Consider the following 23,147-nt stretch of genomic DNA (forward strand, 5'->3'; position numbering starts at 1 on the left):
TTCCTCCCAGACTGCAAGTTCCCTGAGGGCAGGGTCAGGTCTGATTCATGTCTACAGTTCCATTGCCCAGCAGGGCCTGGCAAAGAGTAAGCATTCAATAGAGTTTGGCAAAATGGAAGTCAGTGCTCAGGCTGTGGCTTTATACTTCCTAAAGTCAAGGCTAGCCATTCCTCCTGCACCCAGCACGTCTGACACTCCTTTGGCCTAGATTAAGTTTTGCCTCCCCTAGAAACCTCCTCTGGTCAATTCTGCCCCTCGGTGGTTGGGAGGTCTGAGGCTTCTCTTGGCTTAGCCTCTCTGTAGAATGGACAACCACTTTCTCATGTGCTTTTCTTCTCAGAACCATGTGGACACCAGTCCTGTTAGATCATCAGGTACATCAATGATCTCATTTAATCCTGAGAGGGGGTCTTGTCATCCTCATTGTACACATGAGGACACTGAGGACCAAAGAGGTGAAGTGTTTGTACTTTACCGGAGGTCACACAGCTGGTAAATGGGTTAAGTGAGACTTGAACCCAGGCTTTTGTGACTCACCTTCAAACTTGGGCTTTTCTCACTGGCCCACAGTGTTTCTGCATATAAAAAATGAGACCTAACCCCCAAGCAACAATTTAGTGCTGTCTCAGAGCATCCCAGGACATCCCAGCCTCCTCTGCAGGAACTGTTTTAAATAGGGGTCCAGGCTGAACCCTTTAGTTTCCTCAGGAAGGACTGGGGAGGAGAAGATGAGGGAGTGGTTTCCTGGGTGGCTCAGTTGGTTAGTGTCCAACTTTGGCTCAGGTCATGATCTTACAGTTCGTGAGTTTGAGCCCCAAATTGGGCTCTTTGCTGTCAGCACAGAGCCCGGTTTGGATCCTCCGTCCCCCCCCCCCCCCCCCCCGCCCCTTGCCCGCTGATTTCTCTGTCTCACTCTCTCAAAATAGATAAATAAACTTTGGAAAACAAAAGAGAAAGATGAGAGAATTAAGAGAGAAGAGAAAGAGTGAATACAGGAAATCAGAGGTGATGTTAAGGTTGGACATTGTGTCCAAGCTCCTATGAGGAGTCATTTTGTGAGGAGAGAAAATGTTCTCTCAGGATACTGTCCTCCCCGACTGCTGTGTTGCTGTGTCAACCGATTGAGCCCAAAGGCCAGCCTGGAAATTTACCACCAGTGGAGGCATAATTACCCTTTTAATTTCCTTCCAGCGGAAGTTTGCTCAGGTAGTTACCAGCCCTGTTTTCTTGGGCTTCTCCCTCTTAGCACTTTCCCACACCTCCAGCTCTCCGGGAATCTGAGGTCTTCCCTGGATGCGGCACTAAGGGAGGAACAGCAGATAATTGAGGGCATGTAAATTGAATGAACATGACTAATGTTTATACAAAGCTTTACAGCTGCCCAAGCACTGTCACAACAGTTATTTTATCTTTCCAGCAATACAAAGAAAAGGATATTATTTTCAACTCCATTTTGCAGCTAACAAATCAACTCAGAAAGTCAGATAACTAGTCTGAGGTTACATGCCAGGAAGTGGCAGAACTGGAATTTGAACTCAGATGTGTTCCATCCCCAAATCCATGCTCTTACTGCTGTTCCTTACAGTACCCATTCATTCAGTGCTCACAGTGTTTAGTTAAATGATAAATTAAGTGCTGAAGGTACACTAAAATTAGGGGGGATTTTGAGAATGAGGATTTTAATAGGCTTCTTGGAGGAGGTGATCCCACCCTGAGATGGGAACAGAATTGAATACCAATGTATAGTATTTACAAAAATATATTTTTGTCTTGTTTCCACAGGGATTTAAAATGGTAGAGAAAGATTAGACAGAATGAATCATTTTTTTCTTTTTTCCAGTTTGATTCTGACTCTAGCCTGATTTTTTTCCCTCAGGTTTGCTGCTCCAAATTACCTCCTAGCAGGTTAGTCAATCCCAAAAAGTAAAAACCAGACCAAACAAAACTAAAAGAGTTTATGGTCTTGTGGATAAGACAACTTGGCAATTCATACAGTATTTCCCTAGAGAGAGGGTAGAATAGGGGTTAGGAAGGCTAACCCTGGGGTCAGACTGCCTGGTTCAGACCATTATCAGCTATGTGACCTTAGGCAAGCATTTAATCTCTGAGTCTGAGTTACCTCATCTGTTGAAGTGGTATGACAGTGGGACCTCTCCCAGAGAGCTGTAATAATGAATTAGCACAGTGCTTGGCAAATGGCAGCCAGTCATTACTTCTATCTGTGGGTTTTGGGGGGAGATTTGAACAGAATTCTGAATGGTAAGTAGGGACTGGTTTAGCAGGGCAGGTCAGGCTGTTCTAGGCAGAGGGAACAACATGGAAGAAAACACAGAGACTTTGAGGAGAACAATATTTGGGACCTGGAGAGTAGCTCAGAATGGTTAGAATCTGAGGAGAAAGAATGGGAGGGGTGGCATGAGCTTAAGGCAGTAAAATTATTAGGTTAGAAAACACGGGATAAGTTTAGCATCCTAGCATTCTGGAAAGAAGTATGGCACAGGGCTTAAACTACCTTCAACATTTACTAACTTGGGCTAGTTAACCTCTCTGTACCTTGGTTTCTTTGCCCTACCCACTCAGAGCTGGTTGTGAGGATTGTGAAGTAATGCATGAAAAATACTTGTCACAGTGCCTGATACTTAGTAAATACTCAATTTATTATTATTATTAGTAGTAGTAGTAGTAGTAGTAGTATTTATCCTGACTCCTTAGAACCAGAAGGGGCCCTAAAAATTATCTAGTCTAAAGTCCCTGGTTTTTTTTTTAATGTTTATTTTAGTTTTGAGAGAGAGAGACAGAGCATGAGTGGGGGGTGCGGGGGTGGGGAGAGAGAGAGGGAGACACAGAATCTGAAGCAGGCTCCAGGGTCTGAGCTGTCAGCACAGAGCCCGACGCAGGGCTCGAACCCATGAACTGCGAGATCATAACCTGAGCTGAGGTCGGACACTTAACTGACTGAGACACCCAGGTGCCCCTAATGTCCCTGTTTTAAAGATGGAAAACCAAGGCCCAAAGTGGGGTGTATTTATAATCCCACAAAGCAAGTTAGTGGTAGAATTAAATCATACCCAGGCCTCCTGACTCCCAGCCTGCACCATGTGGCTCCCTTACTATTGTCAGGCCACCTCTGACAGGTTCTCCCTCCCTCTTCAGATGATTGTCTCCCCTCCTTTGTAAATAAATTTCAAGGCATTTAGTTTGTGCTTATCCTATTTTTAGAACACTCTGGCACCTGTATGCAAATGATCCTCAGGGGACTTTGTCTGCTATGGTGACTTGGGCCAACTCCCCAAAGAAAGCAGCTATGAAACCAAAGGGAAAGCACAGCCCAGGGTGGGGTGGAGATCCTGCACTATCTTTCTAGTGAAGTCTTAGAAGTCCTGGGGAGTTTATTCATTTTTTTTTTAAGTTTATTTATTTATTTTGAGAGAAAGAGAGAGAGTGAGGGTGAGCGGACAAGGGGCAGAGAGAAAGAAAGGGAGAGAGAGAGAATCCTAAGCAGGCTCCGGCTGTCAGCGAGGAGCTCGGCTTAGGGCTCGAACTCATGAACTGTGAGATCATGACCTAAGCCGAAATCAACAGTCCAACACTTAACTGACTCAGCCACCCAGGCACCCCCTGAAGAGTTCATTCTAATCTCTTACCTGCCATCTGTATTTTAATTCTTTTTGTCTCTGTTTGGAAATGAGTTCATAAGGAGGTCTTTGGCCAGGTTCCAAGCTGAGTTTTTGGGATTCAAATGTCATGTCAGTAGGTAATGTGAAACCCAGGCCTGTGGACATTCATATCAGCTATTTAGGCTGTGATGCTGGCTCACGTTCTGGAGAAATGATTCTTACTTTCAGGAAAATAGAAGTATCATGGGGGATTGGAGGGAAAAAGATAATTTTATCAGACAACCCAATGGTTCTGCCTTGCAGAGCTGAAGAGAATTGGGACTAATGAGATGATAAGAAGGACACGGGAACAAGGCCTCAAGCACGTCTCCCATGAAGGGCAATTTCCCTGGCCCTTGGCATAAGCAGCAGTGTCCCCATCCTCAGTGGCCTCACCATTTAGCACACACTTCCTGAATGTCTTCCAGGTGACAGGCCCAATGTTGGGCACCACAAACCCCTCAGTGGCTTTTCTTTTCAGGACAGCGTCCAAGCACCTGGCCTGGCCTCGATGATCTAGGTAGCTCCAGCCTCACTTCCTACTTCTACCCTCACCTAGTATTTTAAGTATTCTGTTTCAGAGAATCTAAAGTGCTATCAATTGTAAATTATATTCTTATTTCAGAGATGTTAAAATGTGAAAAAGTGAACATCTTAGAGTCCTTCTGAGTATCTTATACTTCAGTGAAAATGGAACTGCTCGTACTCTCCCCAGACGCCATGGCGTTTCAGGCTTCACTTTTTTTTTTTTTTTTTTAACTGTTTATTATAGGAAATTTCAAACACGCAGTCAAATGGGGAGACTACATATTACATGCATTCCATAATCCATCTACAACAATTACCAACTTATGGTTTATCCTCCATGTTTTCTCCATATTTTGTTTTCCCTGGGCTATATTAAGAGCAACTGCCACTACCTACTATGGACTTAATTTTTCTTAATTATAGAACTAATATATGCCCATTAAAAAAAAAATACTTTAAGATTACGTTCAGGCATAAAGAAAAAAAACCATTGTTGTTGTGGTTCGTTTCTTTCCAGTTTCTTTTCTATGAGTTTTTATCGTAATTGAAGTCACACTGTATATTCAATTTTATATCCTGCTTTTTAAAAATGTAACATAGGGGCGCCTGGGTGGCGCCCCTACTTCGGGGCCCCTACTTCAGTTGGGCGTCCGACTTCGGCTCAGGTCATGATCTCGTGGTCTGTGAGTTCAAGCTGTGTATCGGGCTCTGGGCTGACAGCTCAGAGCCTGGAGCCTATTTCGGATTCTGTGTCTCCCTCTCTCTCTGACCCTCCCCTGCTCATGCTCTGTCTCTCTCTGTCTCAAAAATAAATAAAATGTTAAGAAAAAAATTTAAAAATGTAACATTATAGTATAAATATAGCTAAAATTATTAGCAAGTCTTTACAAATATGATTTTAATGACTTCATTGTACATCATAGGGAGGATGCACCAGATCCACTCATTAATTCATGTAGTCAACAATATTTGTTGCACTTACATGTGTTGGGCACTATAAATAAGGTAAAAGAATGAGGCACAATCTCTGGTTTCTCAAAGTTTAGTTCTCTATGGTTTAAGTATTTAATTATTTTTCAGTTTGGGGCTGTTATGAATCATGTTATAGTGATCAGTGATCAGCCTTGTGCGTAAAACTTTTCCTAGGTTTTAGATTATTTCCTTTAAATGGATTTTCAATAGTGAAATTCCTAATTCATGTTATCTTTGCCAGCATGGAATATGATGTTAGCTTAATTTTAGCTAATTCAATAGGTTAAAAATGGTACCTCATCATTTCAAATTACATTCCTCTGATTACATATGGAACAGTCATCTATATATTTATTAATCATTTGTTTTCTGCAAATTGTCTGTTTGACAAGGTTCCTATTTTTATCACTGTCAATTTCTCAGTACAAGGTCTGATTCTCATTTGCTTTTACTTGCTGTGACCTGGGAATGTATTAAGTATAATCTTGTTCCAAGCTTCTCTTTTTTCTCCTAGCCCTCTCCTACCTCACTTCTTCCCCCACCACTTGCTATCCTGAAGGGGAGTTGGGTGAGTCACCTAAAAGATACAGGAAGTAAAAAATTAAGTAAATTCCTCAGAGAGACTTCTGAGAATGCTCTGAATGGTAGTGATGTCAATTTGGAGGCAAAAAGGGTGAAGAGGAAATGGGTTGCCAACTCTGATGCTAAATTTGTCTATGCCAAAGCACTGAGGTTTTATGGATGATGGTTCATTCAGTAGGTATCTTTAAAATACCTGCTACATGCTCAGATCTGTGCTGGGTGCTGATAAGGGCTTACTAGCTAGAGAAGACACAAATGAAATAGATCATAATTTTTTTTCTAAGGTTTATTTTGAGAGAGAGTGAGAGAGAGCACGGTGCATGTGCCTGTGTGCTTGAACAGGAGGGGGGCAGAGAGAGAGAGAGAGGAAGAGAGAGTATCCCATGCTGCCAGCACAGAGCCTGACTTGGGGCTTGATCCCATGAACTGTGAGACCATGACCAGAGCCAAAACCAAGAGTTGGAAGCCCAACAACTGAGCCACCCAGGCATCCCAGAAATAGGTTGTAATTAATAGTCAACTATGTATATTTTAAAGGCATCCAGACTAAGTGGAAAGGTTCAGCAGATAATTAGTAATTTCCATCTAAAACTTAGAAGTGAGGGGTTGAGGGGAGGATAAAGAGCCAGTGTAGAAGACAGAGCAGGAGCAGGGGGAAAATAAAGGGAACACATTGATGAAGCAAGGTGATGCTGAGGAAAGGTGGGGTTTCAAGAAGAGGAATGTATGTTTGGGGATGCCATCTTTGTTATTTAGGGCAAAAGAGAGACCACATTATCTGCCCTTCTCTTATTCATTCATTTCTTTGTTCAGTTAGTATTTTTGAATACTTGCCAGTTGTCAGGTACTGCTTTAGACATTGCAGAAGGTATAGAAATGAAAGACATAGCCCCTAAACCATAGTCTAAATGAGGAGGTGCAGATGGGAGTGGAAACAAATCCCTGATATAGCTGCTGTGAGTCATTCATTCAAAAAATATTTATTGGGGCACCTGGGTGGCTCAGTCGGTTGAGGATCTGACTCTTGGTTTTGGCTCAGGTCATGATCCTAGGGTTGTGGGATCCAGCCCTGCATCAGGCTCTGCACTGAGCATGGAACCTGCTTAACATTCTCTCTCTTTCTCTCTCTCTCCCTCTGCCCCTGTCCCCTGCTTGTGTACTCTCTCTCTTTCTAAAATAAAATTAAATTAATATTTATTGAACACACAAGACATGCCAGGTACATTGAGGAGCAATGAAAGGAAGTCCTATAACCTTTGGTTTATCTGCTTGAAGTAAAATGTGGAAATCATGGAAGTCAATAGTTATATCCTTGAGAGGTTTTGAGTTTTGAGTGTTTGACAAGAGTTTTGTGTAAGAGACCAATGCCAAAAATAAGAATCCAGGGCATTCATTTCTCTGGGCCTTGGCTTCCCATCTGCAAAATGAGGGAGTTAACCCTATATGTATCTATCATAGGATTAGTCACATATGAGGTAGCTTCCCCACTAGACTGAGAATTCCCAGAGCAAGGATTACATGGGTCTTTGTCACTGGCACAGTGAAATATTTGTGGTAAATCAGTAAATATTTGTGGAATTGATTATTCTTGTGAGGGCCTTCTAGCTCTAATACTCTGTGCTCTGCTGCTGCTAAAATAAAGTCCCAAGTACGTTGTGTGGAAGCCCAGAAGGAATGATGACAAATTTTGATGCTAGATCCCAAAGATGCTATTTCCAGAATAGGCGCCTGCTGACCTGGACCTCAAAGTTAGATAGGATTACAGTGAACAGGGAAGTGCTTTATAATCCCTAGTCCTGGATTCTAGTGACCTCTTTCCTGCCTTGTGCCCTCAAGGATCTATCAGTTACTACCTATATGCCCTTAGGCTTTAATTTTCTTACCTGTAAACCAGTAGTGACAATAATACACGGTATGCTGAAGAGAACATCTTGTGGAGTCTGAATAGTTGGATTTGAGTCTTTGACTAGCCAAAAAGTAAGCAGCCATATGACCTTGAGGAAGTCACTTTACCTCTCTAGGTCTCAATTTCTCTACCTGCAAAATAAAGGAGTCAGACTAGATGAGCGAAGATTGATTTCTTCTGGCTCTAAACAGTCTGCATCCAGGGTCATTGTTAGGATCCAATAAGGTGATGCAACAAAATGTTTATAAACTCTAGGTGGTCCACAGTGTGGTCTGTATTGCTGAGGACAGATGGGTGTAACACCAAGCCAGCTCCAAGGGATCACTTTCTCCATTCCTCAGTCCTCGGCTTCTCCCAGACTCCATTGAACCTCTCTGAAAAGCTTCTCTACCTCTGGTTTCCTCCCACTCCCATGGGACACAATGCCTTGGCTTTCTGCTGCTGCAAATACAAAGGGCTTGGAGCTTGACAGGTGTGGGTCAGAGGGTGAGGTGTAGGGAGAGCCAGCCCAGAAGCTCTCCTTACTGCCTTCCTGGTGCTCATTATTTCTATCTCCCAACATGGCCCAGAGGGAGTGAATTGAATAGGAGGGAGGGAGGAGTCTGGCCTGGAGGAGAAAGTATGCAACAGGGCAGTATCCAGGGATAGAGGCCCCAGAAACAACCTCTTACCAGTTGTGTGACCTTCCAGGTTGTGTCACTGCTTTGTGCCTCCTGCTTTATCTATAACATGGAAAGGGACCAGTAAGAGGAGGTGGTTTGTATGATCTCACAGACCCTTTTATAACCAAAGGGGTTATAAATGAGGTTTGAAATGAGTTTTCCCTACCAACCACATGGTCAGCTCTTGAGTTTCATTCAGCGTTCTTATTAGTGCCTACTATGTCCCAAGTGCTATAGTCAAGGGCCTGGAATTTAGCTAAATATATGATTGGGTCTCAAGATGCTCATAATCTGAAAGAGGAGACAGATAAATAAACCAGCACTATAATAAATGTGATGTGTCCAGTGACATAATGCCAAACCATGAAAGGGCAGAAAGGGAAGTTACTTTGTCAGGGGAGGGAAGGCCAGGAAAAGCTTCAGAGAGGATGTGACCTTTGAATGAGTTTACAAATGATAAAAGAGAAGGGGATTCCAGGCAAACATCTGCATATCAACAAAAGGCCACAAGTAGTTAGGCAAAACTGGAACTCACGGGTTCAGTGGAGGTATGAGAAGGAAAGAACTGGAAGGGAAGCTTGAGCTAGATCCTGAACAGTCTGTATGTTCTACTGAGAAATTTGGACCCTGTGGTGGGGGCTATGGGAGGCCAGAGAGGGGATTTAGACCAAGAGGGAAATGATGAGATTTAGATTTTAGAAAGACCCATCTGACATTGTAGTATGCTCTATTGAAAATGTTGCAGACACCCAATAAATTCATCCTTTCAACAAGTATTTATTGGAAATCTCCCCCACCTTATGTGCTAGTGCTGTGCCAGTCACGGAGACACAATAGTAAGCAAAACCAGACATCCTGTTCTTGTGGCACTTGCAGTTTGGCAGGGGAGACTGACTTTAATCAAATAACTGCACGAATAAATACAAAATTACAGTGAGGATGAGTGCTACAAAGGAGAAGTACATGGTGCCAGGATAGCATGTAATTGGCGTATTTGACTTTACCAGGATGGTCAGGGCAGCTTCTCTGCTGAGTTGAGCTAAGCTCCAAAGGAAGAGTGTTGCCTCAAGGAAAGGCACTCGGAAGGCTTTACGGGAACAGCCTCTCAGGCTTCAGACTCCCATCTGACACATGTTTACCTTCCAAAGCAAACTTCAAGCAAGTATTGGCATTGCACTCATCCTTTGATCTTCGGGACCTAGCAGACACTAACCATAGAATCAGCGAAGATTTGAAAGAAAAGGAAGGTAAAAGAGGAAAACCTATTAGGCACCTTAGATATTTGAAGATAGCAGTGCTATTTCCTAGAGTACTAAACATCTTCCATCCTGTAGTTGTTCCTCCTGTAAAACAGTTTCAAGTTCCTGTCACTGTTCTGGTTATTCTGCTAATTGTGAAGGTCCCTGTGACAGGTGACTTAAAACAGAGACATAGCCTTGTGCCAGGAGCCATGGTCTCTTGGAGCCAAAAGACCTGGTATTCTTTAAGCCCCTTTCCATCATTCACTGTCTTTCACCTCTGCAAGCATCAGTTGCCTCTGTTGTGGAATGGGGATTTGGTTCTTCTCATAGGATTTCTTTGGGAATTAACTGAGATAACTGAGATAATAAACTTTATAACCTCTAAGAGCTAAACAAACATAGGATTTAAATTTTTGGAGGGCTGCCACATGAGTGAAAAATTAGATTTATTCTTTGTGTCTCCAGAGAACAGAATTAAATCAATGGATAGAAATTACCACATGCAGATTTCAGCTCAAGAGAAGGAAGAAATGTTCTAATAATCAGAACTGTCCATCAATGGAATGGCTGCCTTTTAAGGTAGTGGGTGTCCAACATTAGAAACACTCAGTACAAGTATGCTGTGGAATGAATTCCTAGTTTGAGTGAGAGGGTAAGTTGAATAATATTTAAGGTTTACTTTTAACTTTAGAATTCAACAATCTGGTAGTCAAGACAAGTGGAGGAACTGGGAGGGGGCATATGTGGCAGAGAGTAGCATGAACAGAAATATGGAGCAGAAATGAGTGTGGCATGTGTGGGCGACCATGAGGAAACTCCAGAAAGAAATGAAGAGTCTGTGTGATTTGATGATTCAGTGGAAGATAAAGAAGATAACTAATATTGGTTGAGCACATGTGTGCCAGACACACGTGATTCCATTTAAACTCTCTGGGTAATTTCCAGCCTTACCCTCTGGTGGAGGGGAGATTGTTCACCCCAGGAAACCTTAGAGGACCCCCTCTCTGGGAGGGGGGTGGGGTGCTGCAGAGTGGATTGGTCCTGTCCTAGGGGGAAGAAGGGGATCAAGAATACATAGTCTGGTTGGGCTATAGGTTGTGTTGAAAATGCACAGGCTGTGGTCAAAAGAGAGAATTTGAATCCTGACTCTGTCTCCTTATAGTTTGTGACTCTAGAAATTTACTTAGCTTCTGTGATCCTCAGTGGATTTATGTATAAAATGGAGACTCAAATTTGTCCTGCTTTAGGCTGCTGTAACAATTAAGATAAATGATGTGGAATAAAGAGCATCCTGGGAAAAGCACAGGCTTTGGAATCAGACCTAGGTTTGAATCTCAGTCTGGCATGAACTAGTTGCAAGATCTTAGGCAAATTATTTAACTTTTTCTCATCTGTAAATAGAGATAACAGTATTTCAAGGTTATTTGGTAATTAAATAAAATAGGTAAAGTGCTTAGCATGGTGCTTGGCCTGTAATAATTCTCAACTAACAGTCTTATTTTGTTACTATAAATAATAAGTGAGATCCCATATATAAAACATTTATCAAAATGCCTGGCACAGAGTAGGTGTTCAGTTGATGTTAGCTTCTCTGCCCCTTACCTATGTGTCTGTCTGCCACATGGGGCTGCTGGAGGTCAGGGCGGCGGCTTGCTCACCCTGGTGTCCACTCTGTGGAATAATGCTCTGCCCATATAAAGAGCTCAATGAATGCCTGCTTCATAGAAGTGAATTGATTGCTCTTGATGACATGGTCTCCTTCCTCAAGTAGCCAGTGAGTCATGCCTCTTTCTCCTCCTTCCTGTCTCCTCTTTGGTTCTATTTCTGACTCTCATCAGTGGGAGGGGAATCAATGTTTGTTGAAGTGATTTTTAAAAATAAAAGAGAGAGAGAGAGAGAGGGAGGTTCAGGAACAGTTCTCTGGGCTACTTTCCATTGAGCACAGGATGGTGAGAGCTGGATTATTGTTTCCAACCTTGCTTCTCTTCAAGGGAAATGACAATAACAATAATATCAACAGTAATAGCAGGAGCTACTATGGACTTTATTGCATACCTACTATGTGCCTGGCACTCTGCCAGGCTCTCCAAATACGTTATCTGTAATCTTCACACAACCACTTTAAGGTTGGTATTATCACTTTACAAATGAGAAACTTAAGCTTAGAAGGGTTAAATAATAATGAAAATGATATGTACTCCCATATTTGAGTACCTATTATGAGCTAGACATTTTTAAAAATCTTATTTAATTGCAAACAGCCTACAAAGTAGGGATTATTATTTCTATTCCAGATGTGAGGAAGCTGAATCTCAAAGAGATAAACAAACAAACAAACAAACAAACAAACAAAAAACCCAAGCTTTCCAAAACCACACAATGGCAGAGCTGGTGATGAATGGTGAGCTGGTGATGAATGGCAGAGCTGGGAGTCAGACCAAAGCCTGCTCAACTTTTACACTCATCCATTCCCTTTCTATCAGGCCATTTGCTACTCTTTGAGGGAAGCATCATATTAAGACTCTGACTGGAAGCAGCCCTCAGCAGGTTTGAATGAGTGCGAAGTGACACATAGCATGAAACTCATCTACTCCAGCTGGGCAGACTCTGGGAAGCTGGCCCTGTTCCTGGGGCTAACTCTGAAAGTGCAAAAATAGTAACTGAGGCTTTTATGGCTCTTACTATGTACTAGGAACTTTTCTAAGCATTTTAGGTATAATAACTTTCTTAATGTTCACAATAACTTTGTGAAGTAGATATAGTTGTTATTCCCACTTTAAAGATGAAGAGACTAAGGCCCAAAAAGGCGAATTGCCCAAGAAGGAGATTACACAAGAGCATAAATACCAGGAGACAGTGATCGTTAGGAGGCATTTAAAAGGCTGCCTACCATAGTCACATAGTAAGTGCTAGAACAGGGATTCACACCCAGGAGTCTAACCCCAGAGACCACCCTCAATTTCAAGACTATGTAGCCTTTTTGTTTGGCAAGTGATGATTGAATCTCCACTGTGTGCACAGCCCTGTGCTAGGCACTAGGAGAACAGAGATGAAACTGGTTCCATGTCCAAGCTCATTTAGTATTCCATACTAGGATTTATTTTGTTTTATTTTATTTTATTTTATTTTATTTTATTTTATTTTAAGTAACGTCTACACCCAATATGGGCTCAAATTCATGACCCCGAGATCAAGAGTTGCATGTTCTACCAACCGAACCAGCCAGGCACTCCCCATACCAAGATTTCTAATTAATTGGGCATCAATTGGGTGACAGGACCCCCCCTGTCAAAGAGCTGGGGCACAGGGCCAGACTCCAGTCAGAGATGGAGACCTCAAAACTCTCACAGGGAAATGATACAACACAGGCAGAGTGAGAAGAGTTGAGACCAGCTGCTTAGAAATCCTGCCTGGGCCTTTAAATCTCTAGTCTGGATGGGTGGCTTAATTCTAAACCTCACAGGACAAGATTTGGGGCCTGGCCTGCAGATGGGTGGGAGGAGTCTCATTTGTGGTGTGGGAGCTCAGGAAGCAAAGGCAAGGGGTGTGGGGTGGATTAAATACTGTTGAAGTGTTTCATAGTTACAAAAAACTTCTGCATAGATAGTGCAAATTGATGATTTCTCTCAGTAGTGCCTAAAATTCCCAGTGTTATGTGTTAACTCACTCATCCATCTCTTCATTCATTTATATATTAATTCATTCATCCACTCACTCATTTATGAACTGGAGAACTTTTAGAAAGAACTCTTACCAGAGCTCGTAGGAAGAAATATTGTATGTGGTCAGAAGGGATACTCTGATAAGCTGCTTGAGGTGAAGAGTAAGACACCCAAAGATCATGCTCAATAAACAGGAGTTGGGGATTTATATGCTCCCCAAGGATAGTGGGTGTAGTAAGTACAGATTTTTTTGCTGAGTAAAGTTGTGCAAGTCTAGGTCAGAGCTGAATTGCTGAGGACATGGAGAAAATGAGGTAACAGATAACTGTTGTCTTTGATTTCTCATCACATCACCTCCAATTCATCACCATGCCCTATATAACTCATCTCTTAAATACCTCTTGAATCTGTTTGACTTCCTTCTCATTGCTACCACTCTAGTTTAAATCCTTATTGGGACTTACTTGAACCACTGCAGAGATCTTCTAACTAGCCTTCCTGCTTTCCATCTCTTCTTCCAGTCCATTCCCCACATCACAGCCAGAGTGATCTTTCTAAATAAAGTTCACATCTAATTATGTTAATCCCCTGCCTCGTAATCTTTTATTTTAAAAGATAAAGTCCAAGGGCACCTGAGTGGCTCAGTTGGTTAAGCATCTGCCTTCGGCTCAGGTCATGATCTCATGGTTCATGAGCTTGAGCCCCAAGTCTGGCTCTCTGCTGTCAGCACGGAGCCCACTTCAGATCCTCTGTCTCCCTTTCTCCCTGTCCCTCCTCTGTGCTCTCCCTGTCTTGTCTCTCAAAAATAAATAAATAAACTTAAAAAAAAGATAAAGTCCAAACCCCATAGCACAACATTTAAAGCTCTTTCTAGCTTTGGCACTTATCCATTACCCATTTCCCATTTCTTACCGTTCCTTAAGTTCTTTTGGAGTACTCAATGGCAAAAACTCTTCTTCTGCCAAAATACTTTTCCCTCACTTCACTGCTTGGAAAATTCTTCTTTAGAAAAGTCCCTGATGGGGTGCCTGGGTGGCTCAGTTGGTTAGGTGTCCAACTCTTGATTTCAGCTCAGGTCATGATCCCATGGTTGTGGGATCGAGCCTGGCATTGGGCTCTGTGCTGAGCATGGAGCTGGCTTAGGATTTTCTCTCTGTCTCTCTCTTTCTCTCTTTCTCTTTCCTTCTGTCCCTCTCCTCTGCTTCCTCACTCAGTTGCTCTCTCTCTCTTCCTCAAATAAAAAGAAAGTCCCTGTTATCCTCCTACTATTGTCAAATAAGCACATCTTCAGGCCAATGCTTCTGGACTTGGTACAGATTCCATTAGTGGGAGTTACGCTGTCTGCCACGTTTATGATTCTCCTCGTGGGTATGTTATAAGATTTTTTTGGATGTGGGTGTGTGACTTGCTTTGGCTAGTGAAGTGGGAGAAGTAGAAGTTTTAAGAGCCAAAATATGACTCACACACTTTTCCCCCCTCTGGTAGCTGCCCTGTCAGCTACGGAAGACAAAAAGCAGAGCACCCAGCCAACTGTTAATAGATATGTAGCAATAGTGAAAAATAAAACCTCGTTTAAGCTGCTGAAATTTGGGGATTGCTTTGCTACTAAATAACTCAGTATATCCTAACTGATATACTATCTCTGCTTTGACAACTTCTATAATTACCCCAAACCACCATGTTTCTACCTTACCTAACTTGTGTGACACATTTTCTTTCTTTTTTTTTTTAAGTTTATTTATTTTGAGAGAGAAAGAGAGAGAGAACATGTGTACACAAGGTGGGAGGGGCAGGGAGAGAGGGAGAGGGAGAATCCCAAGCAGGCTCTGCACTGCCAGTGCAAGCCTGATGCATTTTCTTTATACTGCTTATCTGGAACTAATGACATATTGCCACATACTGCTAGTTATCAGTCTAATGCTCCCCATTAGCATTAGCTACCTCTGCACTTTTACTGAGACTTCCTCAAGTTAGGGATAGTGCCTTGTCCATTTTTATATCACACAAAGTATGGTCCATGGCTAAGGTATAAATTGTAATGAGTGTAGGAGTCAGGCTTATTTTTTTTTTTTAATGTTTATTTGTTTTTGAGAGAGCGCAAGCAGGGGAGGGGCAGAGAACAGAGGATCCAAAGGGGGCTCTGCGCTGACAGCAGTAAGCCTGATGTGGGGCTCAAACTCACAAATCGCGAGATCATGACTTGAACTGAAGTTGGACGCTCAACCAACTGAGCGGGAGCTCATCCAACCCAGGTACCCCTCAGATAGATTTATTTTGAGTTCTAATTCTGATACTTAGTGGCAATCTTCTTAAGCCTCAGTTTCCTTATCTGGAATAAAATAGAGTAATCATATATATCCTACAGAGTTTTTCTGAAGTGTGTGGATAACAGGTGCAGCATATACACAAATAATGGCATACTGGAATTATTGTCCCCTTATTTTATTATCATTATAGATTGTGTTCAGTAAATACTTGTGGATAAATCCTTCATTGATTGGAGTTTAGTGGTATGTACGTTGGACTTGGAATCAGAAGTCCTGGATTTAAGGCATAGCTTTTGTCTCCAGCTTTGTGACCTTAGGAAAGTCACTTACCCTGCCTGCATTTTTGCATTCTCAACTATAAAATGTAAATGCTAGTGAATAGACATTTCTCCAAAGAAGACATCCAGATGGCTAACAGACACATGAAAAAATGCTCAACATCTCTCATCATCAGGGAAGTACAAATCAAAACCACAACGAGATACCACGTCACACCAGTCAGAATGGGTAACATTAACAACTCAGGCAACAACAGATGTTGACAAGGATGCGGAGAAAGAGGATCTCTTTTGCACTGCTGATGGGAATGCAAACTGGTGCATCCACTCTAGAAAACAGTATGGAGATTCCTCAAAATATTAAAACTAGAACTACTCTATGACCCAGCAATTGCACTAGTAGGTATTTATCCAAGGGATACAGGAGTGCTGTTTCAAAGGTGCACACGCACCCCAATGTTTATAGTAGCACTATAGACAATAGCCAAAATATGTAAAGAGCCCAAATGTCCATCGATGGATGAATGGATAAAGAAGATGTGGTGTATATATATATACAATGGAGTATTACTCAACAATCAAAAAAAAAAAAATGAAATCTTGCCATTTGCAACGACATGGATGGAACTAGAGTATATTATGCTATGCAAAATTAGAGAAAGACAAATATATGACTTCACTCATTTGTGGAATTTAAGATACAAAACAGATGAACGTAATGGAACGAAAGCAAAAATAATGTAAAAACAGAGAGGGAGATAAACCATAAGAGACTCTTAAATATAGAGAACAAACTGAGGGTTGCTGGAGGGGTATAGGGTAGGGAGATGGGCTAAATGGACAAGGGACATTAAGGAGGACACTTGTTGGGATGAGCACTTGTAGGGATGGGTGATATATGTAAGTGATGAATCACTAAATTCTATTCCTGAAATCATTATTACACTATATGTTAATTGAGTTAGATTTAAATTTTTTAAAAAATGTCACGTGCTTTACTGACTGAGCCAGCCGGGCACCCCTCTTTCTTTTTTTAAAGTAAACTCTGCCCTCAATGTGGGGCTCAAGCTTGTGACCCCAAGGTCAAGAGTTGCCTACTCTACTGACTGAGCCAGCCAGGAGCCCCTCAATTATTTTCTTATTAATTTTTATGAGGTTTTAAAAAACATTTTATTCTACTTACCAAGTACAATACAAGACACATAATAGGTACTCCTTAAATATACTTTGGGCTATTTCTTAATTGTTCCTGAGGACTTTTTAGGAAAAAAAGCAGACTTTCTAGGATGCTAACTCTTTTCTCTTCCTACCCAGGACACAGCTGGGCAAGAGCGGTACCGGACCATCACCACAGCCTATTACCGTGGGGCCATGGGCTTCATTCTGATGTATGACATCACCAACGAGGAGTCCTTCAATGCTGTCCAAGATTGGTATGAGATTCATTCATTCACCTCATTCATTCATTCATTCATTCACCTCAGTTATTCATTATTCATCAAACTCTTTAGGAAAACCTAATGTGTGCTAGGTCTTGTGCTGTGTGCTAGGGAAATCTACGTGAATCAGACATGGCTCCTGTCCTCAAGGAACTCACAGATGAGAGGAGAGGAAGATAAGTAAGCAAGCAGTGAGAATATCATGTACATGTGCAGTGATAAAGAGAGGTACTGTTGGGAATCCAACAGAGGGCTGTGACCCAGCTTGGGGAGTCAAGGAAGGGATCATGGAGTTGCTGACACAGATGCTACATTTTGTAAGATGAACAGGAGTGAGCCAGGGGGTGAATAGATAAGAATATTCCAGGAAAAGTATACAGATGTACAAAGATGAGAAGGTAAGTGAGGGGTATAAAAAGAGCAGAGGTCATGAAGAATTTTGTGTTTTGGGATAAGGAATTTGGAGTTTATTCCCTAGATGACGACATTTGAACAGGGAACCAGCAGGTTCAGATTAATGTTTTGGAAAGATCATCCTGGTCATAGTAGTGAATGAATCCACATATGACATCCCCATAAAGTTTATCCCCAGGCTAGGGGTCAAGAGCACATCTAGTCCAAGCTTGTAAAGGTTCAACATACAATGGAAATCAGCACAGCTTCACAGGTACAACCTCTGAATGACTTACACAGCTTTCTTCCTGGAGTATAATTCACAGGGAGAAGGGAGCACAAGGGGAAGGACAGGTAAGAGGGAGGGCCCAGGACACTGTGTCCCTAATCAGTAGAAAGGATTGGGATGGGAGAAGATGGGACATCTGTGCCATGGTCTTCTTCAGAATCAGAGATGCTGAGAAGGCCAGCAATTCAGCAGCGGTGCTGGCCAATGCCAAGGTTATCTATGCTGCCCTTTGCCCAACAGCCATCCTTCGATGACTTCCCTTCTGTGAAGGAACAGTTGCCATGACTGTGTGAAGTACTATTGGTGCCTTGTAGTCTTGAGTTGTGAGTGACTTTGCAGGCTCTCCAAGGTGCCTTCACGTGTCTGTCATTCATGGTGGTCTAGGTTCTCCTTCTCAGCCTATTGGTTATCCTCCCCTTCCTCCTTTTTCTCTCTTCCCTTTTAACAAGACCCCTCCATCTTCATTTTCTCTTTACTAGTCTTTTTTCCTCTTTCCTTTTCTCTTCCTTTTCTCCTTTCTTATTCCCTCTTTTCCCTTCAGTCACGATTTGTCTCAGCTCCTCCTCTTTCTCTCCCTCTCCATCTTCCCCCCTACCTCCTACCATGGAATTATTAGCTCTTTCTTTCAGTGTCTCTACACTGCTAATTCCCTGTTGGCCTTGACCTCCTTCCCTTTTGCCATCAGTCCCTGTTCATTCTGTCTCAGGAACACAGTGACTTTAACACCTGGTGACGATTCCTCCAAGAATAACCTGAATTGCTAATCTGGGAGCTGAGAGTGGATGGGAGTGAGAAGAGGGACAAAAATGACAGAAAGAATAGTATGGGGAGACATTAAGAGTTGGCTCCAGGGACCTGCCTTGAGGCTAAAGATTAAGTGTCTATTTCTCCTAAGCCCTGGCCTTTAGGTTTTGCCTCTGAGAAACTTGGTCCTAGCCTAGCCCCTCCAGTGCCCAGCACAGAGCCTCATTCTTTGTCAGCCCATGACCAATGTGGCTGAGTGAATTCCGTACCTTAAGGGAATGGCTTCTCATCCTTAAAGAGAAGATTGGTGGTGGGATCAGCTTTAGGAGCAGGGTTGGTAATAGGTCCAGAAACAGTTAGGGTTCAGTTAGTTTGAGTGTCAGTGTCAGGATAGGGTTGCATTTAAGATCTGCTTCAGGATTAACCATTTGCTGGCTTATTCATTCACCAGAAATTTGCTGACATCTCCTCTACTTTGTGCTCCGTGCTGGGGACTGGCACCCCAAAGATCAATGAGACTATCCTTGCCCTCAAGGAAAGACTGATAAGTTTAGCTAAATATAACAGGTGCCATGGTAAAGGTTTAAGTGACCAAAATGAGATTCCATTTTTGTCTGAAGGGATGGTTAGAGACAGAGTTAGGCCCATCCCCACAAGGAGATGTCCACAGTATAAGGGCCCTATTTTATTCCTTACGTTAAAATTTTGTTTCTCATTATGTAAGTAGTATATACTCACTTTTGAAAAATTGAGAAGTACATAAAGTATTTTTGAAAAGTTTCATAATCATCTTTTGTGAGGGAAACTACTGCTGACGTTTTGGTTTCTACAAATATCATCTGAGGCTTCAGTGAATGTTTGCAAGTCACAGAGGAAGAAGGAGAGGCTAGCTGGGCCTGAGAAAGCCTGAGACGACTTCCCCCAAGGAATTGTGGGACCATCCTTGGGTCTTGGGGGATGAGTTAGTGTGGGGAAGGGACTCCCAGTATAGACAAAGGCACAAGCTATGGAAGAGCATTGGGGGATGGGTGGGAAGTGAGAGGAAGTGTGATAAAGCTGGAGAGACGGGATGTGAATGTTCTTGAACACCTGAGGGATATAGACTTCATCACATAGCTACTCGTTTTGCGGGCGGGGTTGGCGGGGGGGAGCATAGAAGAGTCCTTTCAGGAAAGGATCAGCTAGATGTTTTAGAAAGAACTCTCTGCCCAATGAAGAGAGGGATGGGCAGATGTATTAGAGGAATGCTACTAAGAGGTGGGTGAGGTTTGCAACCAGGGCTTAGGGGTCAGCACCTGTGACAACCAGCAGGGGCAGGTATCTGTCTGTCCTCAACTGAGTTAATTGACATAACTTGGGTGTAGCCTGCCTCCTGGAAGGGAAACCACGTCTTAGAGTTTTGCAGGGTCTGCCACCAGAGCAGGATGTCATTAACACAGTCTTCTCTTGGTCTCTCTTTAGGGCTACTCAGATCAAGACCTACTCCTGGGACAATGCGCAGGTTATCCTGGTGGGGAACAAATGTGACATGGAGGAAGAGAGGGTTGTTCCCACTGAGAAGGGCCGGCTCCTTGCAGAGCAGCTTGGTATGTGTACAACGTTTGTGTGTGTGTGTGTGTGTGTGTGTGTGTGTGTGCGCGCGCGCGCGCGCATGCATGTTTACAGTTAAGTGTGACATTAAAGGTATGTTGTGATTGTGAATTATGTACATGTGTGCTCTATGTATATTGTTTATATTTGTGTGATGTACGTGTAAGCTTTGTGCTAATGAATTTTAGGTAATTTATTATTTATGATAATGTGTATATTTTGTTACATTGAATTAATAAGTAAAATTTAAATTTATGAACTATTTTTTTTCACCAGTGCCTTCCACAAAGGCTTTGAGGTATCTTATAAAAATCATCATAATAGGGGCACCTGGGTGGCTCAGTTGGTTAGGCATCCAACTTCGGCTCAGGTCAGGATCTCGCATCTGAGTTCAAGCCCCACATGGAGCTCTGTGCTGACAGCTCAGAGCCTGGAGCCTGCCTTGGAGTCTATGCCTCCCTCTTTCTCTGCCCCTTCTCCACTCGTGCTCTCTCGCTCTCCCAGAAATAAATAAACATTAAAAAAATTTTTTTAAATTATCATAATACATCAAAAAAAATTAGAAAATCAAAGTAAAGGGAAAACAAGGGCAGGAGGAAAATAAGAGGAAGCCAGGGGTGAGATAAGTATGTATGTTTTAGGTTCCCAGGCATGTGTAAGAGTTGGATCAAAATATTGGCTTTTAGCTTCCTACCAGCCATGCAAAGAGAGAAGCATAACCAATACATGGTCTCAAGATGGTCCTTAAAATAAAAACAACCCCTCCAAAATAAAATAAAAACAAACCCATTATTCTCTTCACTGGCCATGATAGAGCAGACTCTATATGCTGGATGTGACAATGTCCTTAATAGCAAACATCCTTATAGCAACCACAACACTGTGTCTTAGTATTTCTCTCAATGTAAACTGATGCTTCTTCACCAAAACACCATTCACAACAACAGTAAATGTTTGAAGGGATGAAATAATGTGATTTAGGTATGCAGCTCAGTCTGACTTTTTCCAAGATTAAAGCACTCTTATCTCTGTGTTCCACTGAGACCCAGGTATCTCAGGTGTGTCTCAATGGCCCCACAGCAGAACTCCTACCTATACTTGCTTAAAGGAGCAGCTGCTTTTCTTTTCTTTTCTTTTCTTTTCTTTTCTTTTCTTTTCTTTTCTTTTCTTTCCTTTCTTTTCCTTTCCTTTCCTTTCCTTTTTTTAATGTTTATTTATTTTTGAGACAACGCAAGAGACAGAGTGCAGGCAGCGGAGGGGCAGACAGAAGGGGACACAGAATCTGAAACAGGCTCCAGGCTCTGAGCCATCAGCACAGAGCCCGACGCAGGGCTCAAACTCATGAACCATGAGATCATGACCTGAGCTGAAGTCAGACGCTTAACTGACTGAGCCACTCAGGCGCCCCCCTTTCCTTTACTTTCAGTATTGGGGTTCAATGTAGGATCACCTCAGAAAAAACTTCATCTAGAAGAAAGGATATATTTCTTAACTTTTAGCCAGCCTCCCTAAATATGTCTCACAACCTAGGTATTGTAAGTATTGAGGAGTAGGAAGTTTAAAGTTATTCTCCCTTATGGTCTCTAGACTATAGGTATTTGGGCTTGTAGGTGGGAAAATTGTGTAATATATAAATGTGAGTTGTGTGTGGTATATATTTGTATTATGTATATTATGAGTACATGTGTGGGAGTGTCTTATATGTCTTTCTTCCCTCCTCTGTTCCCCAGGGTGGCCTGGAATAGAAAGTAGCAAACTGTAGGTGTTTAATAAATAGGGAGGTTGAGTTATCTTGGATTTTGCTGTTCCTACCCCATTACAGAAGTTCACAGGGTCCATAAAGGGTCTACCTGTCCCCCTGTTCACAGAGCAGTAAGCATGTGGCTAAGCATACGTTTGGGTGACTCTTGCTATCACTTTATGCCTTCAACCTGCTGTCCCCAGGGAGACTCCCAGCACTTTCCCTGAACTAACCATCTGTTTGGAATGCTCTCTTCTACTCCACACCCCCTACCCTCATCCAGCCAGTAAACCTAAACTCACTCTTCAAAGCAGCTCAAGCTTCACATCTTCTATAAAGCCCTTCCTGGCCCCCAGAGCTCTTTTCCTCTTGCCTCTACCCAATGTACCTCAGACACACAGCAGTCACAGTCCCTATCGCACTTGGGTGCACTTGTTTACTTGTCCATCTCCCTAAAGTTCTGTGAGGACAGGAAATGAGTCTAGTTTATTTTTGTGCCCACAGTGCCTACTATATGGCCTGGTTCTGAGTAGACACTGCAGAAATATGTTTTGATTAAATTTTATTATGTTAAGTATTTGGCTACTTCATTTTACTTCAATCCAATTAAGACTTTCTGAGCGCCTACTTTATGCCAGGTACTGTGCTGTGAAATAGGATACACATTCCCTGGTCTGAAGGACAGAAAGAGTGATACCCCAAGTGATCAGTGTTGTGATAGAGGAATGTGCTGGGGGTTGTAGGGGTACAGAGGAGGTACCTAACTCAGCGGGGATCAGAGAACATGATGCCCAAGCTGAGTCTTGAAGACAAGTAGGAGCAGCCAAGTGAGGAGGAGAAGCCAGGACATTTCAGGGGAGTAACACTGGCAAAGGCAAAGAACAGCACTGTGTGTTCAGGGTACTATAAATTGTTGACTGTGTGAGTCTAGCATTTCCCAAAGAGACTTATGCCATTGGAAGTGTGCAAGATGATTTTATGTATATACTTTGATATGTATTTGAAAAAAATATAGAGGTGCCTGGGTGGCTTAGTTGGTTAAGCACCTGACTCTTGATCTCAGCTCAGGTCTTAATCTCAGGGTCATGAATTCAAGTCCCACGTTGGGCTCCATGCTGGTCATGAAGCCTATTTAATAAAAAGAAGAAAGAAAGAAAGAAAGAAAGAAAGAAAGAAAGAAAGAAAGAAAGAAAGAAA

The 23,147-nt window shown here is 42.4% G+C and overlaps 1 protein-coding gene across 2 annotated transcripts in view; it reads left to right on the forward strand.

Moving 5' to 3' along the window:
* Nucleotides 1-23,147, forward strand: part of RAB3B (RAB3B, member RAS oncogene family) — a 95,579-nt gene that overhangs the window by 57,374 nt on the left and 15,058 nt on the right. For both annotated transcript variants that reach the window (XM_049617184.1, XM_049617186.1), the window contains 2 exons: nucleotides 17,069-17,187; nucleotides 20,081-20,205. In XM_049617184.1, coding sequence (XP_049473141.1) covers nucleotides 17,069-17,187; nucleotides 20,081-20,205 — 244 coding nt within the window. The remainder of the gene's footprint in view (nucleotides 1-17,068; nucleotides 17,188-20,080; nucleotides 20,206-23,147) is intronic.

The sequence above is a fragment of the Panthera uncia genome (assembly GCF_023721935.1).
Source record: "Panthera uncia isolate 11264 chromosome C1 unlocalized genomic scaffold, Puncia_PCG_1.0 HiC_scaffold_4, whole genome shotgun sequence".
NCBI classification, from domain to species: domain Eukaryota; kingdom Metazoa; phylum Chordata; class Mammalia; order Carnivora; family Felidae; genus Panthera; species Panthera uncia.